Below are 14,035 nucleotides of genomic sequence, written 5' to 3' on the forward strand. Positions count from 1 at the left end.
TTTCCTTTTTTCCTGTTACAGCTTTCCTTCTTTTTTCCTATTTCCTCACTATGCCTTTGCTGGAATACTAAAAAGAAACTAGTGGTCCAACAGCAGGCAACACCTCATGCCATTACTTTAAATGACTTCAAAATAATACAAATATATCCAGCATAACAGTTTACATTTTAAAGGTGTTATACCAATTTTGTTTTGAGAAGTGTCAACAAAACCCGTGTTTCTTTTCTTTCTATAAGTTTAAAATGTCCCCAAATCAATTAACAATAGAGGAAAGTCAGGCTATGTTTTTTCTCTTTATACTGTTATCTCCTGTTTCCACTGTTTTTACACTTCTTTGCAGCTCCGTTTCCTTATCTGTAAGATATTCTTAGGATGAACTTAGTAAGAAATGTGCAATAACTAGACGAAGACCCACCAGACAGGATGCTCTCTTGCAGACACGCAACTCACTGACTCAACCAATGAGGAAATTATCCCACAAAGCAGATAATCCTAATGGAGGGCAGAATTCAGGGCTGAGCATCTCAGTGATGCCACCGGGAACCCAGGCTTCTCTGTCCCTTCACCAGACTAACCGAGTTCGAGACCACACGGGGGTCAGGTAGCCAAGGCTGGGCTTGGGAGGAATGAAGGAGGTGAGGGTGGCGCGCCGCGGGCCTGGGCCACTCCCTGAGTAGGGCGGCGGTGGCGGCGGCGGCGGCTGCAGGCGCGGTCGATTGTGAGGAGACAGCCGTGCCTCCTGGGCCGCGCACCCGACCATTCCCGGGGTCCCGGCTCGCGCCGCGCGAGGCGCGCTGGAGCGGAAGTGGCGGCGACCCCGCCGGAAGCGCGCGGCTGCGGCAGGGGAAGCAACCGAGAGCGCTCCTCCCGACTGCTCTGTGCGGGAGACAGCTTGCGGAGCCCACTGCCGGCGCGCCGAGAGCCCAGCAGCTCTTGAGTCCGGGAAGCAAGGGTGGGCGGAGGGAGGAGCCGGTGGCAAGGACCCAGACCTGGACGACCCCCAGTGCCGAGCCCGCGGAGCTGCTTGGTGAGTGGCCTCCAGGCGGCATCTCTTGCCCTCAGCCCGGAGAGGGTTTGGGGGACCCAGGCTGTGGCGCCGCCTCTTCCCATGCCTTCAGTTCACCCCGACGGGGGGTGAAAAACCCTAGAGACCCTCGGGAGTCCGTCCACCAAGGGAGGTCCAGACTCCCCAGGAATGTTGCCTAGGGCGGGGTGTCTGCGGTGGCGGGGGGTGATCCAGGCCCACCCTCTGCAGGGCACTTTGAATGCTCCACATCCCCAGTGAACAGCCTGTCACACATCACACCGTGGTGTATTTGAGATCCCATCTGCCACTTGGGCTGGAGGGAAATGAGTCGTCTTGGGTTTCTTGTCATTGCTTGCTGCCGATTCCGTTTTACTCCTGTTGGTTTATGGCCTCAAACATGAATTTGAAGAATTTTGCCTTCTCTGGCAGTATTGGGAACAAGATTCTTTTGTTCAAGTCCGTTTGAACAATTAGTTGGGAGTATTTACAAAAGGTCAGGCCGGGCACGGTGGCTCACACCTGTAATCCCAACACTTTGGGAGGCCAAATCGCAAGGATCGCTTGAGCCCAAGTGTTCGAGACCAGCTTGGGCAACAGAGGGAGACCTTGTCTCTACAAAAAATTTAAAAATTAGCTGGGCATGGTGGTGCATGCCTGTAGCCCCAGCTATACGGGAAGCTCAGGCGGGAGGATTGCTTGAGCCCGAAAGTTCGAGGCTGCTGTGAGCTGAGATCGCACCACTGCATTCCAGCCTGGGCAACAAAGCAAGACCCTGTCTAAGGTCGACTCTCCCACCTGGAAGGTATGGGACCTCGCAGTCTTCTCTAGGTTGCGTCTTTTTCACTGAAATCACAAAATCACTAAGGTAAGTAGGGAAGGGTCAAGATAGGTAACAGGAGTGAGGGGACACAGACACCAATAAAAGTTCTAACTTTGAGGACTTCTCCAGTATTCTTTTCATCCTAAAGCTTCTGGCCTATCAGCTAGTTCACACAGAGCCTAGGAGTCTTAAGCCAGTACAGGAACAAGGAGGCAGGTTGCCCTCTTGGGGCAAAACTGTGACCCCACCCTTGATGAAGAAGGCCTGTAGGAACACAGGACCTGTGGGCAGGTAGACTCCTGAAGGTTTAAGATTCTGTAGAGCAGGTATGTGCAGTGCCAGTGCTCAACCAGCAACTGATGGACAGGAATAGGTAGAGCTGCTCTGTGTGCATGCCCTTGGCAAGCCTGGGCCAGAGGCACACAGGAAGGAATTAATCATGTAGTATCCTAGGCCAGGTGCAGAAGCAAATGAGCCAGAGTGGAACCAGGACCAGCCAGGGCCAAGGCAGGGAGAAGAGTTCCGCTAGCTGACATTGACAGGAAAGCAGAGTCAAAAACCTGGAATGGTTTGCTTCAAAGACTGGATGCTGCCTAGTGACCTCAAAGACCAGTGATACCTGGACTCTTGAGTGAGCAAGGCAGATTTTGGATAAGCACACAACTTCAAGTAAGCCTAGACATGATTTCCTCTAGTTTCTGCTGCTCCTAGAGGCAGAATCATCTGAGAACTGATTGAGGAGTCCCTGTATATCCCAGAGACTAGTGCACTCTAGGGTAAAAGGAGTCATTCAGCCTTTACTCTTGGTTAGAGGCAGGACTCTAGTGTAGTTTGAATAAAATGTGTTACAGAACAAATTTCTAAGACCTTTAGGTTGAGTGAGTGTTAGAGTTTGTCTAGTAGTATATTTCTCATCAGTATCTATTTAGCTGTTCTGCATAGGCCTTTGATATATGGAAATAAGTAAGATAAATTTTTCCCAGAAACCCCAAAATAATTATAATGTTGAGAGAAGAATAAAGTAGGAACTCTGTCTGTACTGAAGAAGGAATTGGGTGGACAGAAAAGAGATGACTGCATGAGGTCAGGAGTTCAAGACCAACCTGGCCAACATGGTGAAACCCCATCTCTACAAAAATACAAAAATTAGCCGGGCATGATGGTGGGTTCCTGTAATCCCAGCTACTTGGGAGGCTGAGGCAGGAGAATTGCTAGAACTTGGGAGGTGGAGGTTGCAGTGAGCCAAGATCGTGCCATTGCACTCTAGCCTGGGCAACTGAGCGAGACTCCGTCTCAAAAAAAAAAAAAAAAAAAAAAGAGGTACCTGGTGACTGGTCACTGTGAGCTGGATCTGGGGAAGGTGGGAATGGAGACTAAGGGCTCTTGCTGAGAGGAGTTTGTGTAAGCCTTTTTCAGGTTCTTGTGTCTTTAGCATTTAAATCCTGGACTTAATAAGTAGACTGGCAGTTGTGGCATCAACACAACTAAAAGCCTCTTAGCGTACACTTGGAAAATCAGTCTGAAGTGAAAGAAACTTTTGGTGAAGTGTAAGTGGAAATGTTGGTTGGGTGCAGTGGTTCATACCTGTAATCCTAACATTTTGGGAGGCAAAGGTGGGAGGATTGCTTGAGACCAGGAATTTGAGACCAGTCTGGGCAACATGGCACACCCCTTTTCTTTTTCTTTTTTTTTGTGGGGAGACAAGGTCTGGCTTTGTTACCCAGGCTAAAGTGCAGTGCAGTGGCACTCTAACACTCACCCAACCTAAGGGTCTTAGTAGTATCCATAGAAAAAGCATTGACAAAAAGCATGCCATATGTTAAGATCAAAATTTATCTTTGGGTATTGAGTGCAACACTTGTTATAAGAAGCAAAATAAACTTAGAAGCAAAGGAGTGGATGAGGATATGTCTTGGGGGAAAATCCAAAGATTAGTTGTGATCAGGGTATAGTACTTTTTACCCTGACTTACATAACAGACTCTGCAAAATGTTAAAACCTTTAATGAAAACAAGTGAGATGTTGGACTCTAGTGTCACTCTTAATAATGAAATAGTCAACATTTGTTGAGCTTTTACTACATACCACAGGTGTTCTTCTAAGCTTTTTACTTTCATTAGCTCAGTAGTCCTTGCCTTATCATATAATAGGCACTACTGCATTGATATATGTTGTCATTTACCGAGGGAGCAGTTATCAAGAGCCCAGACAATAAGCTGAGAAATCTGAGTTGACTTTAAAGTCCTCCTGTGTTTCAACAAGGGTGCCAAGACCATTCAGTGGAGGAGGGATAGTCTTTTCAAAAAACAGTACTTAGAAAGCTGGATATCCACATACAAAATAATGTTGCTGGACTCCTTACCTTATACCATATACAGAACTTAAAGTGGATCAAATACCTAAATGTAAAACTGTTAGAAGAAAGCACAGGGCAAAAGCTTCATGATGTTAGATTTGGCAATTATTTCTCAGATATGACTCCAAAAGCACAGGCAACAACAACAAAAAAGATGAATTGGATTTCATCAAAATTATAAACTTTTGTACATCAAAGAACATGAAGAACAATGAAAAGACAACCCACAGAACGAGAAAAAAAATTTGCAAATTATATATCTGATAAGAGATTAATATACAGGATAACAAACAACCCAATTGAAACACAAAGTAGCCAAGTGCATTGGCACACACTTATACTCCCTACTATTCAGGAGGCTGAGGCAGGAGGATTGCTGAGCCCAGAAGTTCGAGACCAGCCTGGGCAACATAGCAAGACCCTATCTCAAACAATAAATTATAAGCAAAGGACTTAAATAGACATTTCTCCAAAGATGATATACAAATGGCCAATAAGAACGTGAAAAGAGGTTCAACATCACTAGTCATTAGGGAAATGCAGATCAAAACCACAATGAGATACCAATTCATACCCATTAGAATGGCTATTATCAAAAACATGGGGCCAAGCACGGTGGGTCACACCTGTAATCCCAGCACTCTAGGAGGCCAAGGCAGGTGGATCACCTAACGTCAGGAGTTCAAGACCAGCCTGGCCAACATGGCAAAATCCTGTCTCTACTAAAAGATGCAAAAATTAGCTGGTTGTGGTGGTGGGTGCCTGTAGTCCCAGCCGCTCAGGAGGCTGAGGCACGAGAATTGCTTGAACCTGGGAGATGGAGGTTGCAGTAAGCCAAGATCACGCCACTGCACTCCAGACTGAACAGAGCAAGACTCCATCAAAAAAAAAGAGAAAGAAAGAAAAGAGAAGAGAGAGAAAAGAAAAGATGGAAAAGACAAAATTGTTGGCAAAGATATTGAGAAATTTGAACCCTTGTTATTACTGGTAATATAAAATGGTGTAGCCACTGTGAAAAACAGTTTGATGTGTCCTCAGAAAGTTAGAGAATTACCTTATGACCCAGCAATTCAATTTTTAGGTTTATATTCAAAAGAATTGAAAGCAGAGACTGAAATAAGTACAGATACTTGGATGCCAGTATTTATAATAGCATTATTCACAGTGGCCAAAAGGTGGAACCAACCCAAGAATCCAGCAGATGAATGGATAAACAAAATGTGATTTAGACATACAACAAAATATATTCAGCCTTTTTTTGTTTTTGTTTTTGTTTATTTTGAGACGGAGTTTCGCTCTTGTTGCCCAGGCTGGAGTGCAATGGCAAGATCTCAGCCCACCGCAACCTCCACCTCCCAGGTTCAAGCGATTCTCCTGCCTCAACCTCCTGAGTAGCTGGGATTACAGGCACATGCCACCATGCCTGGCTAATTTTGTATTTTTAGTAGAGACGGGATTTCTCCCTGTTGGCCAGGCTGGTCTCAGACTCCTGACCTCACGTGATCTGCCCCGCCTCAGCCTCCCAAAGTGCTGGGATTACAGGCGTGAGTCACTGTGCCCAGCCTGAATCTTTTTATGTTTGTTGTCTGTGGATTTTGTTTCATTCTTAGGAATGCCCTCCTTATTCCATGACTATAAAATATTTGCTAATGGTTTCCTCTGGTATGGTTTGAGTTTTCTTTTTTACATTTAAATGTCTGATGTTCCTGAGGTGTGATTCGATTTAGGTTGTTAGGTATAGTTCAGATGAATTTTTATTGTTTTTATTATTTTACATATATATTTAAATCTAATTTTACTGTTTGTTGTTGTTGTTGTTGTTGTTGTTCTTGTTGTTATTGTTGTTTTTGGAGACAGAGCCTCACTCTGTCACCCAGGCTGGAGTGCAGTGGTGTGATCATAGCTCACTGCAGCCTCAAATTCCTGGGCTCCAGTTACCTTCCTAGCTCAACCTTCTGAGCAGCTGGGACTACAGGCATGGACCACTATGCCTGGCTAGTTTTTAAATTGTTTTTATTTTTGTGGAGACAAGGTCTCAGTGTCTTGCCCAGGCTGATCTCAAGCTCCTTGGCTCAAGTGATCCACCCTCTTTGGCCTCCCAAAGTGCTGGGATTACAGGTGTGACCCACTGTACCTGGCCTCAGATGGATTTTTAATAGGTTAACTTGTTTATTCCAATGATAATTCAATCCTTGATTGAGTAATCCGCCTTTTCCATAGTAATCTGAATTGTCTCCTTTATTAAATATTAAATTTCTATGCATATATGTGGGTGTATTTTTGGTTTTCTGTTCTATTACATTGATTGGCCTTTTCATGCATTAATACAACTACAGCCTTTTATTTATTGAAGTATTGTACTATTGTACTATTTAGTACATGGATAGGACTAAGCCTTTTTCATGCCTGTTTTTTGTAGAACTTGTAGTTTAGGAATCATTTTAAAATTTTTACATGGCTTAACCTGGGAGGCAGAGGTTGCAGTGAGCTGAGATTGTGCCACTACACTCCAACCTGGGCAACAGAGCGAGAGTATATTCCAAAAAAAAAGAAAAAGAAAAACAGAAAAATGATAATTACATCTGCAAAGACCTTATTTCCAGGTAAGTCCACATTCACAAGTATCAGGAATTAGAACTTGGACATATCTTTTTGAGGTATACAATTTAACCCACTACACCCAGTTGACAATATATAGCAAGACCCTCTTCACTTAGTGTCCTGAAGGAAATGATCCTATAGTGGAAAAGTTTTTGTTTCTATTTTTTCTTTGTTTTCTTTTTTTTTTTTTCTGAGATGGAGTTTTGCTCGTTGCCCAGACTGGAGTGCTGTGGCACGATCTCGGCTCCTCCCGAGTTCAAGTGATTCTCCTGCCTCAGCCTCCCGAGTAGCTGGGACTATAGGCACATGCCACTACTCCTGGCTAATTGTTTGTATTTTTAGTAGAGATGGGGTTTCACCATCTTGGCCAGGCTGGTCTCGATCTCCTGACCTCATGATCCACCCACGTCGGCCTCTCAAAGTGCTGGGATTACAAACGTGAGCCACCGCGCCCAGCCTGTTCTCTTTCTTTGTACATTCTGTCAATATTTTAGTCGTTAATTAGTAAATGATGGCAGTGTTTTTCAAACTGCAGGTTGTCACCCATTAGAGGATGGTGAAATTAGCTTAGTTGGTCACAATCAATACCCTTTATAATATAAAAAAGAATGAAGCAGAGTCTATTAATTTCTTTTTGAAATATATAGATATGATGTAAAAAGTTTTTTGTTTTTTGTGGTTTTTTTTGGGACAGAATCTCACTCTGATGCCCAGGCTGGAGTGCACTGGCACGATCTCGGCTCACGGCAACCTCCGCCTCCCAGGTCCAAGCTATTCTCTGCCTCAGCCTCCTAAGTAGCTGGGATTACAGGCGCCTGCCACCGTGCCACGCTAATTTTTATATTTTTAGTAGAGACAGGGTTTCACCATCTTGGCCAGGCTGGTCTCGGACTCCTGACCCCGTGATCCGCCCACCTCGGCCTCCCAAAATGCTAGGATTACAGGTGTGAGTCCCCGCACCCAGCTTTTTTTGTTTTTTTGTTTTGTTTTGTTATTTTTGTTTTTTTTTTTTTTGAGATGGAGTCTCTCTCTCTTGCCCAAGCTGGAGTACAGTGGCGTGATCTCAGCTCACTGCAACCTTCACCTCCTGGGTTCAAGCAATTCTTCTGTCTCAGCCTCCCAAGTAGCTGGGATTACAGACACATGCCACGACACCCAGCTAGTTTTTGTATTTTCAGTAGAAATAGGGTTTCACCATGTTGGCCAGGCTGGTCTCGAACTCCTGACCTGAAGTGATCCCCCTACCTCGGCCTCCCAAAGTACTGGAATTACAGGCATGAGCTACCACTCTGAGTCTGAAATTGACATTTTAAAATATTATTTTATTAATAAATTTTAAAACAATAGTAATAAGCCAGGCACAGGCTGGGCGCAATGGTTCACGCCTGTAGTCCCAGTACTTTGGGAGGCAGAGGTGGGCAGATCACGAGGTCAGGAGATTGAGACCATCCTGGCTAACACAGTGAAACCTCGTCTCTACTAAAAATACAAAAAATTAGCTGGGCGTGGAGGCACATGCCTGTAGTCCCAGCTACTCAGGAGGCTGAGGCAGGAGAATTGCTTGAACCGGGAGGAGGAGGTTGCAGTGAGTCGAGATGGTGCCACTGCACTCCAGCCTGGTGACAGAGCGAGACTCCGTCTCAAAAAAAAAAAAAAAAAAAAAAAAAAAGGCTGATTCACATCTTGGCAGGGAGATCCTGAAAGAAACAGGCTGTGGGTAAGGAACTTCATGTGCCCAGGCCCTGGGTGGTAGAAACCTAGGCCATCTGTGCTATGGGATCCATCCTGTTTCACTTGCACAACTTCCCTCCCACAGGACTGGGACTCCCTCTCACATCCTGGGAAGCTAGGATTCCTTGCTTTTCAGAGTAATCATGGAAGTCCTGGAATGAGGTACTGTGGGAGGCCACTGGGAAATCCAAAGAAGAAGAGGTTTGAAGATCTCCTAGCCCAGACCCTTCCCTCCAGTCTGCCCCTGCGAACCTCTCTTTTAAGGGATTGAAAAGGATTCCAGCTGGCTTCCACTTTCTGTGACAAACTGCTGCCTCGGTGCATAGACTCCATTTCTCTGCAGTTTGTGCATCCCATAAAAAAGTAAAAAATAAAAACTCTAGCCCTGAAAGTCCTGTACTCCGTGATTCTCAGACTTAGAACGAACCCAGGAGCACTATAAACATGCAGCTCGCCTTGCACAGCCTCCCTCCCTTCCAGCAGTCAAGCATACTGGCAAATGACTTCACCTTCCTGTTCTTCAGTCTCCTCGCCTGGAAAATGGGGCTAGTGACAGGAGCCTACTTACAGGTTTTTCCCCAAGGATTAAAGGAATGAATGAATATGGTAAAGCACTTAGAACACATGGGAAGTACTTAATAAATATTAGTTATCATTATTTCTCTTTATTTTTGGGATGTTCTGGGTGATTCTGTTGCAGGTGGTCTGCTCTAGAGTGACCAGTAGGGTAGCCTCAGCAGTGTTTTCTGTAGGGTCACTTTCTCTGTATATCGTGTATGTGTTCCTGTACAGTGTGCCTACTCAATTCCATGCTTTACTTCTAGGAATAGTGATGCTCAGCCTGGAAACCATGAATTTGCTTAAAACAGAATGAATACTCATTCCAGTGCTTTCCTCTCAGTCACAGTGATGAACAGACTGAATGAAGCCTGGTGTCACTGGAAATAGGTCCGGAGACTGCCCAGGAAGCTGTTAACAAAACTATGGGCCAGGAATCGTGGCTGACACCTGTAATCCCAGCATATTAGGACACCGAGGCAGGAGGATCACTTGAGCCCAGGAGTTCGAGACCAGCCTGGCCAACATGGAGAAACCCCGTCTCTACTAAAAATACAAAAATTAGCCAGGCGTGGTGGTGGGCGCCTGTAATCCCAGCTACTCGTGAGGCTGAGGCAGGAGAATCACTTGAACCCAGGAGGCAGAGGTTGCAGTGAGCCAAGATCACACCATTGCATTCCAGCCTGGGCAACAAGAGCAAAACTCCATCTCAAAAAACAAAAATTTTTTTTAATTAGCCTTAGGCAAGGCAAAGTGGCTCACACGTGTAATCCCAGCACTTTGGGAGGCCGAGGTGGGCAGATCACTTGAGTCCAGGAGTTCAAGACCAGCCTGGCCAACATGGTGAAACCCCGTCTCCACAAAAAAATACAAAAATTAGCTGGGCGTGGTGGTGCACACCTGTAATCCCAGCTACTCGGGCTGATGAGGCAAGAGAATTGCTTGAACCTGGAAGGTAGAAGTTGCAGTGAGCAGAGATTGTGCCACTGCTTTCCAGCCTGGGTGGCAGACTGAGTGAGATTCCATCTTAAAAAAAAAAAAAAAAAGAGGCCAGGTGTGGTGGCTCAGCCCTGTAATCCTAGCACTTTGGGAGGCTGAGGTCAAGAGGTCGGGACCAGCCTGTCCAACATGGTGAAACTCCATCTCTACTAAAACTGCAAAAATTAGCCGGACATGGTGGCACATGCCTGTAATCCCAGCTACTTGGGAGGCTGAGGCAGGATAATCGCTTGAACCCGGGGGGGCGGAAGTTGCAGTGAACCGAGATCATGCCACTTCACTCCAGCCTGGGCAAAAGAGCGAAACTTCGTCTCAAAACAAAAGAAAAGACAAGTAAAAAAAAAAAAAACAGCCAGGCTTGGTGGCATGTGCCTGTAGTCCCTGCTACTTGGAAAGCTGAGGTGGGAAGATGGCTTGAGCTTGGGAGGTTGAGGCTGCACTGAGCAGTGGTTGTACCACATCGCTCCAGCCTGGGGTCAGAAGGTGACCTTGTCTCAAAAAAAAAAAAACTTTGTAAACTGTGATCCACACCTCAGTGCAGGGGGATAAAGCTGTCCAGTAGCCTTGGCCTCCGAGTCCCTGTCTGAATCCTTTTTTGCCCCTGTAGCTAAAAGGCAGCAAGTGTTTTCTGTAGTCTGTATTCACTTTTAGACAAGTCACTTTTAGAGACTTGTTTAAAGATTCCAAATGAGTTATAATAAAAAGTAAATGTAAAATATACCTAGAGATTGGTATCGATTGCCAAGAAAGCTTTCTTTGCTTGCCCCTACATGAAGAAAAAAAGTGAAGAATTACAAAAGGTTGGTTCAGCTTTTCAATTTTTTTTGTATTAAGTGGGTGTAACTAGGATAATGTCCCAAGGAACTTTTGTAAATAAGGAAGAACATTCCTGTTTATTCTTTTATGAATGCTAGTTTTGAAAAAATAAACAAGCTCTATAAATTAAGTTTTTATGTGTTGAAACATTGACAAACTGATTCCATTCTCCTTAACTGTTAGTTAAAAAGAAAAAGTCTGGCCGGGTGCAGTGGCTCACGCCTGTAATTCAAGACTGGGAGGCGGAGGTGGGTAGAACACCTGAGGTCAGGAGTTCCAGACCAGCCTGCCCAACATGGTGAAACCCCATCTCTACTAAAAATACAAAAATTAGCCAGGCATGTTGGCATGCGCCTGTAATCCCAGCTACTCAGGAGGCTGAGGCAGGAGATTCGCCTGAACCCAGGAGGCAAAGGTTGCAGTGAGCCAAGATTGTGCCATTGCACTCCAGCCTGGGCGACAGAGCAAGACTCTGTCTCCAAAAAAAAAAAAAAAAAAAAAAAAAACAGAACAAGTCTGTCATATTTCTTTATCATGATTTTCAGTAGCTTAAATGGCAAAACACATTATCAGTTAGTATAAAAATTTAAAATATCGCTTGGGCCAAGCGCAATGGCTTATATCTGTAACCCCAGCACTTTGGGAGACCGAGGCAGGAAGATTCATTGAACCCAGGAGTTCAAAACCAGCCTGGGCAATATAGTGAGACCTTGTCTCTATAAAAAAACTTAAAAATTAGCCAGGCATGTTGGCATGTACCTGTAGTCCCAGCTACAAGGTAGCAGTAGGTGGGACAGAGGCAGGAGGATCGCTTGGGCCTAGAAGGTTCAGGCTGCAGTGAGCCGTGATCACACCAGCCACTGTACTATAGTCTGTATGATGGAGACCATGTCTCAAAAAACATAATAAAATAAAAAAATCACTGAATTAGGTTTTAGTATAGGCCAGGTTTTATGGTTTTTATTGTTTGTGAAGTTAAGTATCTTTTTATACCTTTGTGAAACATTTGTGTTTCTTTTGTGGATGCTTTCTCTCTCTCTTGGGTTTTTTGTTTTGTTTTTTTGAGATGGGGTCTTACTCTGTCACCCAGGCTGGAGTGAAGTGCGATCTGGTGCGATCTTGGCTCACTGCAACCTCCGCCTCCCGGGTTCAAGCAATTCTGCCTCAGCCTCCCGAGTAGCTAGGATTACAGGCACAAGCCACCACGCCCGGCTTTTTTTTTTCTTTTTTTTTTTTTTGTATTTTTAGTAGAAACGGGGCTTCACTGCCACATTGGCCAGGCTGGTCTCAAACTCCTGACCTCAAGTGATCCGCCTGCCTCGGCCTCCCAAAGTGCTGGGATTACAGGCGTGAGCCACTGCGCCTGGCCAGAATGCCTTCTCATGTCCTTTGCCTATATTTCTATTGATGTGTTTATTTTTCTTACTAGTCTACAACAGCTTTTTATTTTTTATTTTTAGAGACAGGGTCTCGCTATGTTGCTCAGGCTGGTCTTGAACTCCTGGCCTCAAACAATTCTCCTGCTTTGGCCTCCCAGAATACTGGGATTACAGGCATGAACCACCATAGGCTGGCCCTAGCTCTTTATTTTTAATTTCAGTTTTCATTTGGTTTTACTTTTATTTATAGTACTTTTTCAGTATCACAAATGTTGATGTTTTTATGTGACTAAATCCATTCAACTTTTTCATTATGAATTTTTACATTATGATTTTTGTTTTATTACAGTATATTGTAAGTTTTTTTACTGTTGTTAATTTCTTACTGTGCCTAACATAAATTAAACTTTATCATAGGTATGTATGCATAGGAAAAATCACAGTACATATGGAGTTCAGTTATATTCGTGGTTTCAGGCATCCACTGGAGGTCTTGGACCGTATCTCCCAAGGATAAGGGGGCACTACTGTACACCAATTTTACAGATGAGGACGGTGTGAGAACATCAAATAACGTTTTTCCTGCCTCTTTGTCACTTTTCATGTGAATACATTCTCTCACACTTGGCTACAAACTCCTTTTTGGCATGGATGATAAATCTCTATTCTACTACTGAGACCCTAGGTACACAGTTAAACACTAGATGATTGACTGTTACAGTGACTGCATATTTATCAACCAGTTAGCCTTCATTAATGCAATGTGGTATTAATGAATAAAAACCAGGTCAATCTGGCACGGTGGCTTATGCCTATAATCCCAGCACTTTGGGAGGCCAAGGCTTGCAGATCACTTGGTAGTCAGGAGTTCGAGACCAGCCTGGCCAACATGGCGAAACCCCGTCTCTACTAAAAATACAGAAAACTTAGCCAGGCAGAGTGGTGCACGCCTGTAATCCAGCTACTCAGGAGGCTGAGGCAGGAGAATTGCTTGAACCTGGGAGGTGGAGGCTGCAGTGAGCTGAGATTGCACTCCAGCCTAGGTGACAGAGTGAGACTGTGTCTCAAAAAATAAAAATGAAAATAAAAAACCAAGTCAACTATATGGCCATTTGACTGTATATAAATCTCTGTATATGCTCTACAGTATCAAGAAAAGCCTCTGCTAAAATTGCATATTAATAATTGGGAAAATTTATTGAAATTCTTTTCTCCATTTGCCTCAATGATAACATGGGACCACGGAATTTTTTTTTTTTTTTTTTAAGAGATGTGGTGTTGCTGTCACCTAGGCTGGAGTGCAGTGGCAAACATGGCTCACTGCAGCCTTGACCTCTTGGGCTCGAGCAATCCTCCTGCCTCAGTCCCCCGAGTAACTATTGCTATAGGCACACACCACCACACCCGGCTAATGTTTGTATTCTTCATAGAGACAGAGTTTTGCCGTGTTGCCCAGGCTGATCTCCAACTCCCGAGCTTATGCAATCCCCTCACCTTGGTCTCCCAAAGCGAGCCACCTTGCCCGGTCAAGATGAGGTATTATTGATCATTATTGTGAGGTACCGTTGGGCCCTCTTTCTATTTTGTTATTTTCTATGTGATCATCATTGTTCCTCATCATTCCTGTTCTTGGTGTAGTTCCTACTTTTTCTGTGTTCCTTTGGCCTATTCACAGTTTACTACATCCACCTTTCTCTACTTTTATAGTTAGAGAAATGTGACAGCCAGTCCTATGCTTAATAGAAGAA

The 14,035-nt window shown here is 44.5% G+C and overlaps 1 protein-coding gene and 1 pseudogene across 4 annotated transcripts in view; one reads left to right on the forward strand and one right to left on the reverse strand.

Annotated features, from left to right (window-relative positions):
• Positions 1–807, reverse strand: part of KHDC1 (KH domain containing 1) — a 16,905-nt gene extending 16,098 nt beyond the window's left edge. Inside the window, exon 1 of one of the 4 annotated variants that reach the window (XM_073006156.1) lies at positions 576–807. In XM_073006156.1, coding sequence (XP_072862257.1) covers positions 576–760 — 185 coding nt within the window. In that variant the 5' untranslated portion in view covers positions 761–807. Of the gene's footprint in view, positions 1–415 lie in introns of all 4 variants that reach the window. The other 3 variants (XM_073006157.1, XM_073006158.1, XM_073006159.1) reach the window with 3 other exon arrangements.
• Positions 686–14,035, forward strand: part of LOC103243907 (eukaryotic translation initiation factor 3 subunit E pseudogene) — a 26,863-nt pseudogene continuing 13,513 nt past the window's right edge.

This window comes from Chlorocebus sabaeus, chromosome 17, assembly GCF_047675955.1.
Source record: "Chlorocebus sabaeus isolate Y175 chromosome 17, mChlSab1.0.hap1, whole genome shotgun sequence".
Classification (NCBI taxonomy): Eukaryota; Metazoa; Chordata; class Mammalia; order Primates; family Cercopithecidae; genus Chlorocebus; species Chlorocebus sabaeus.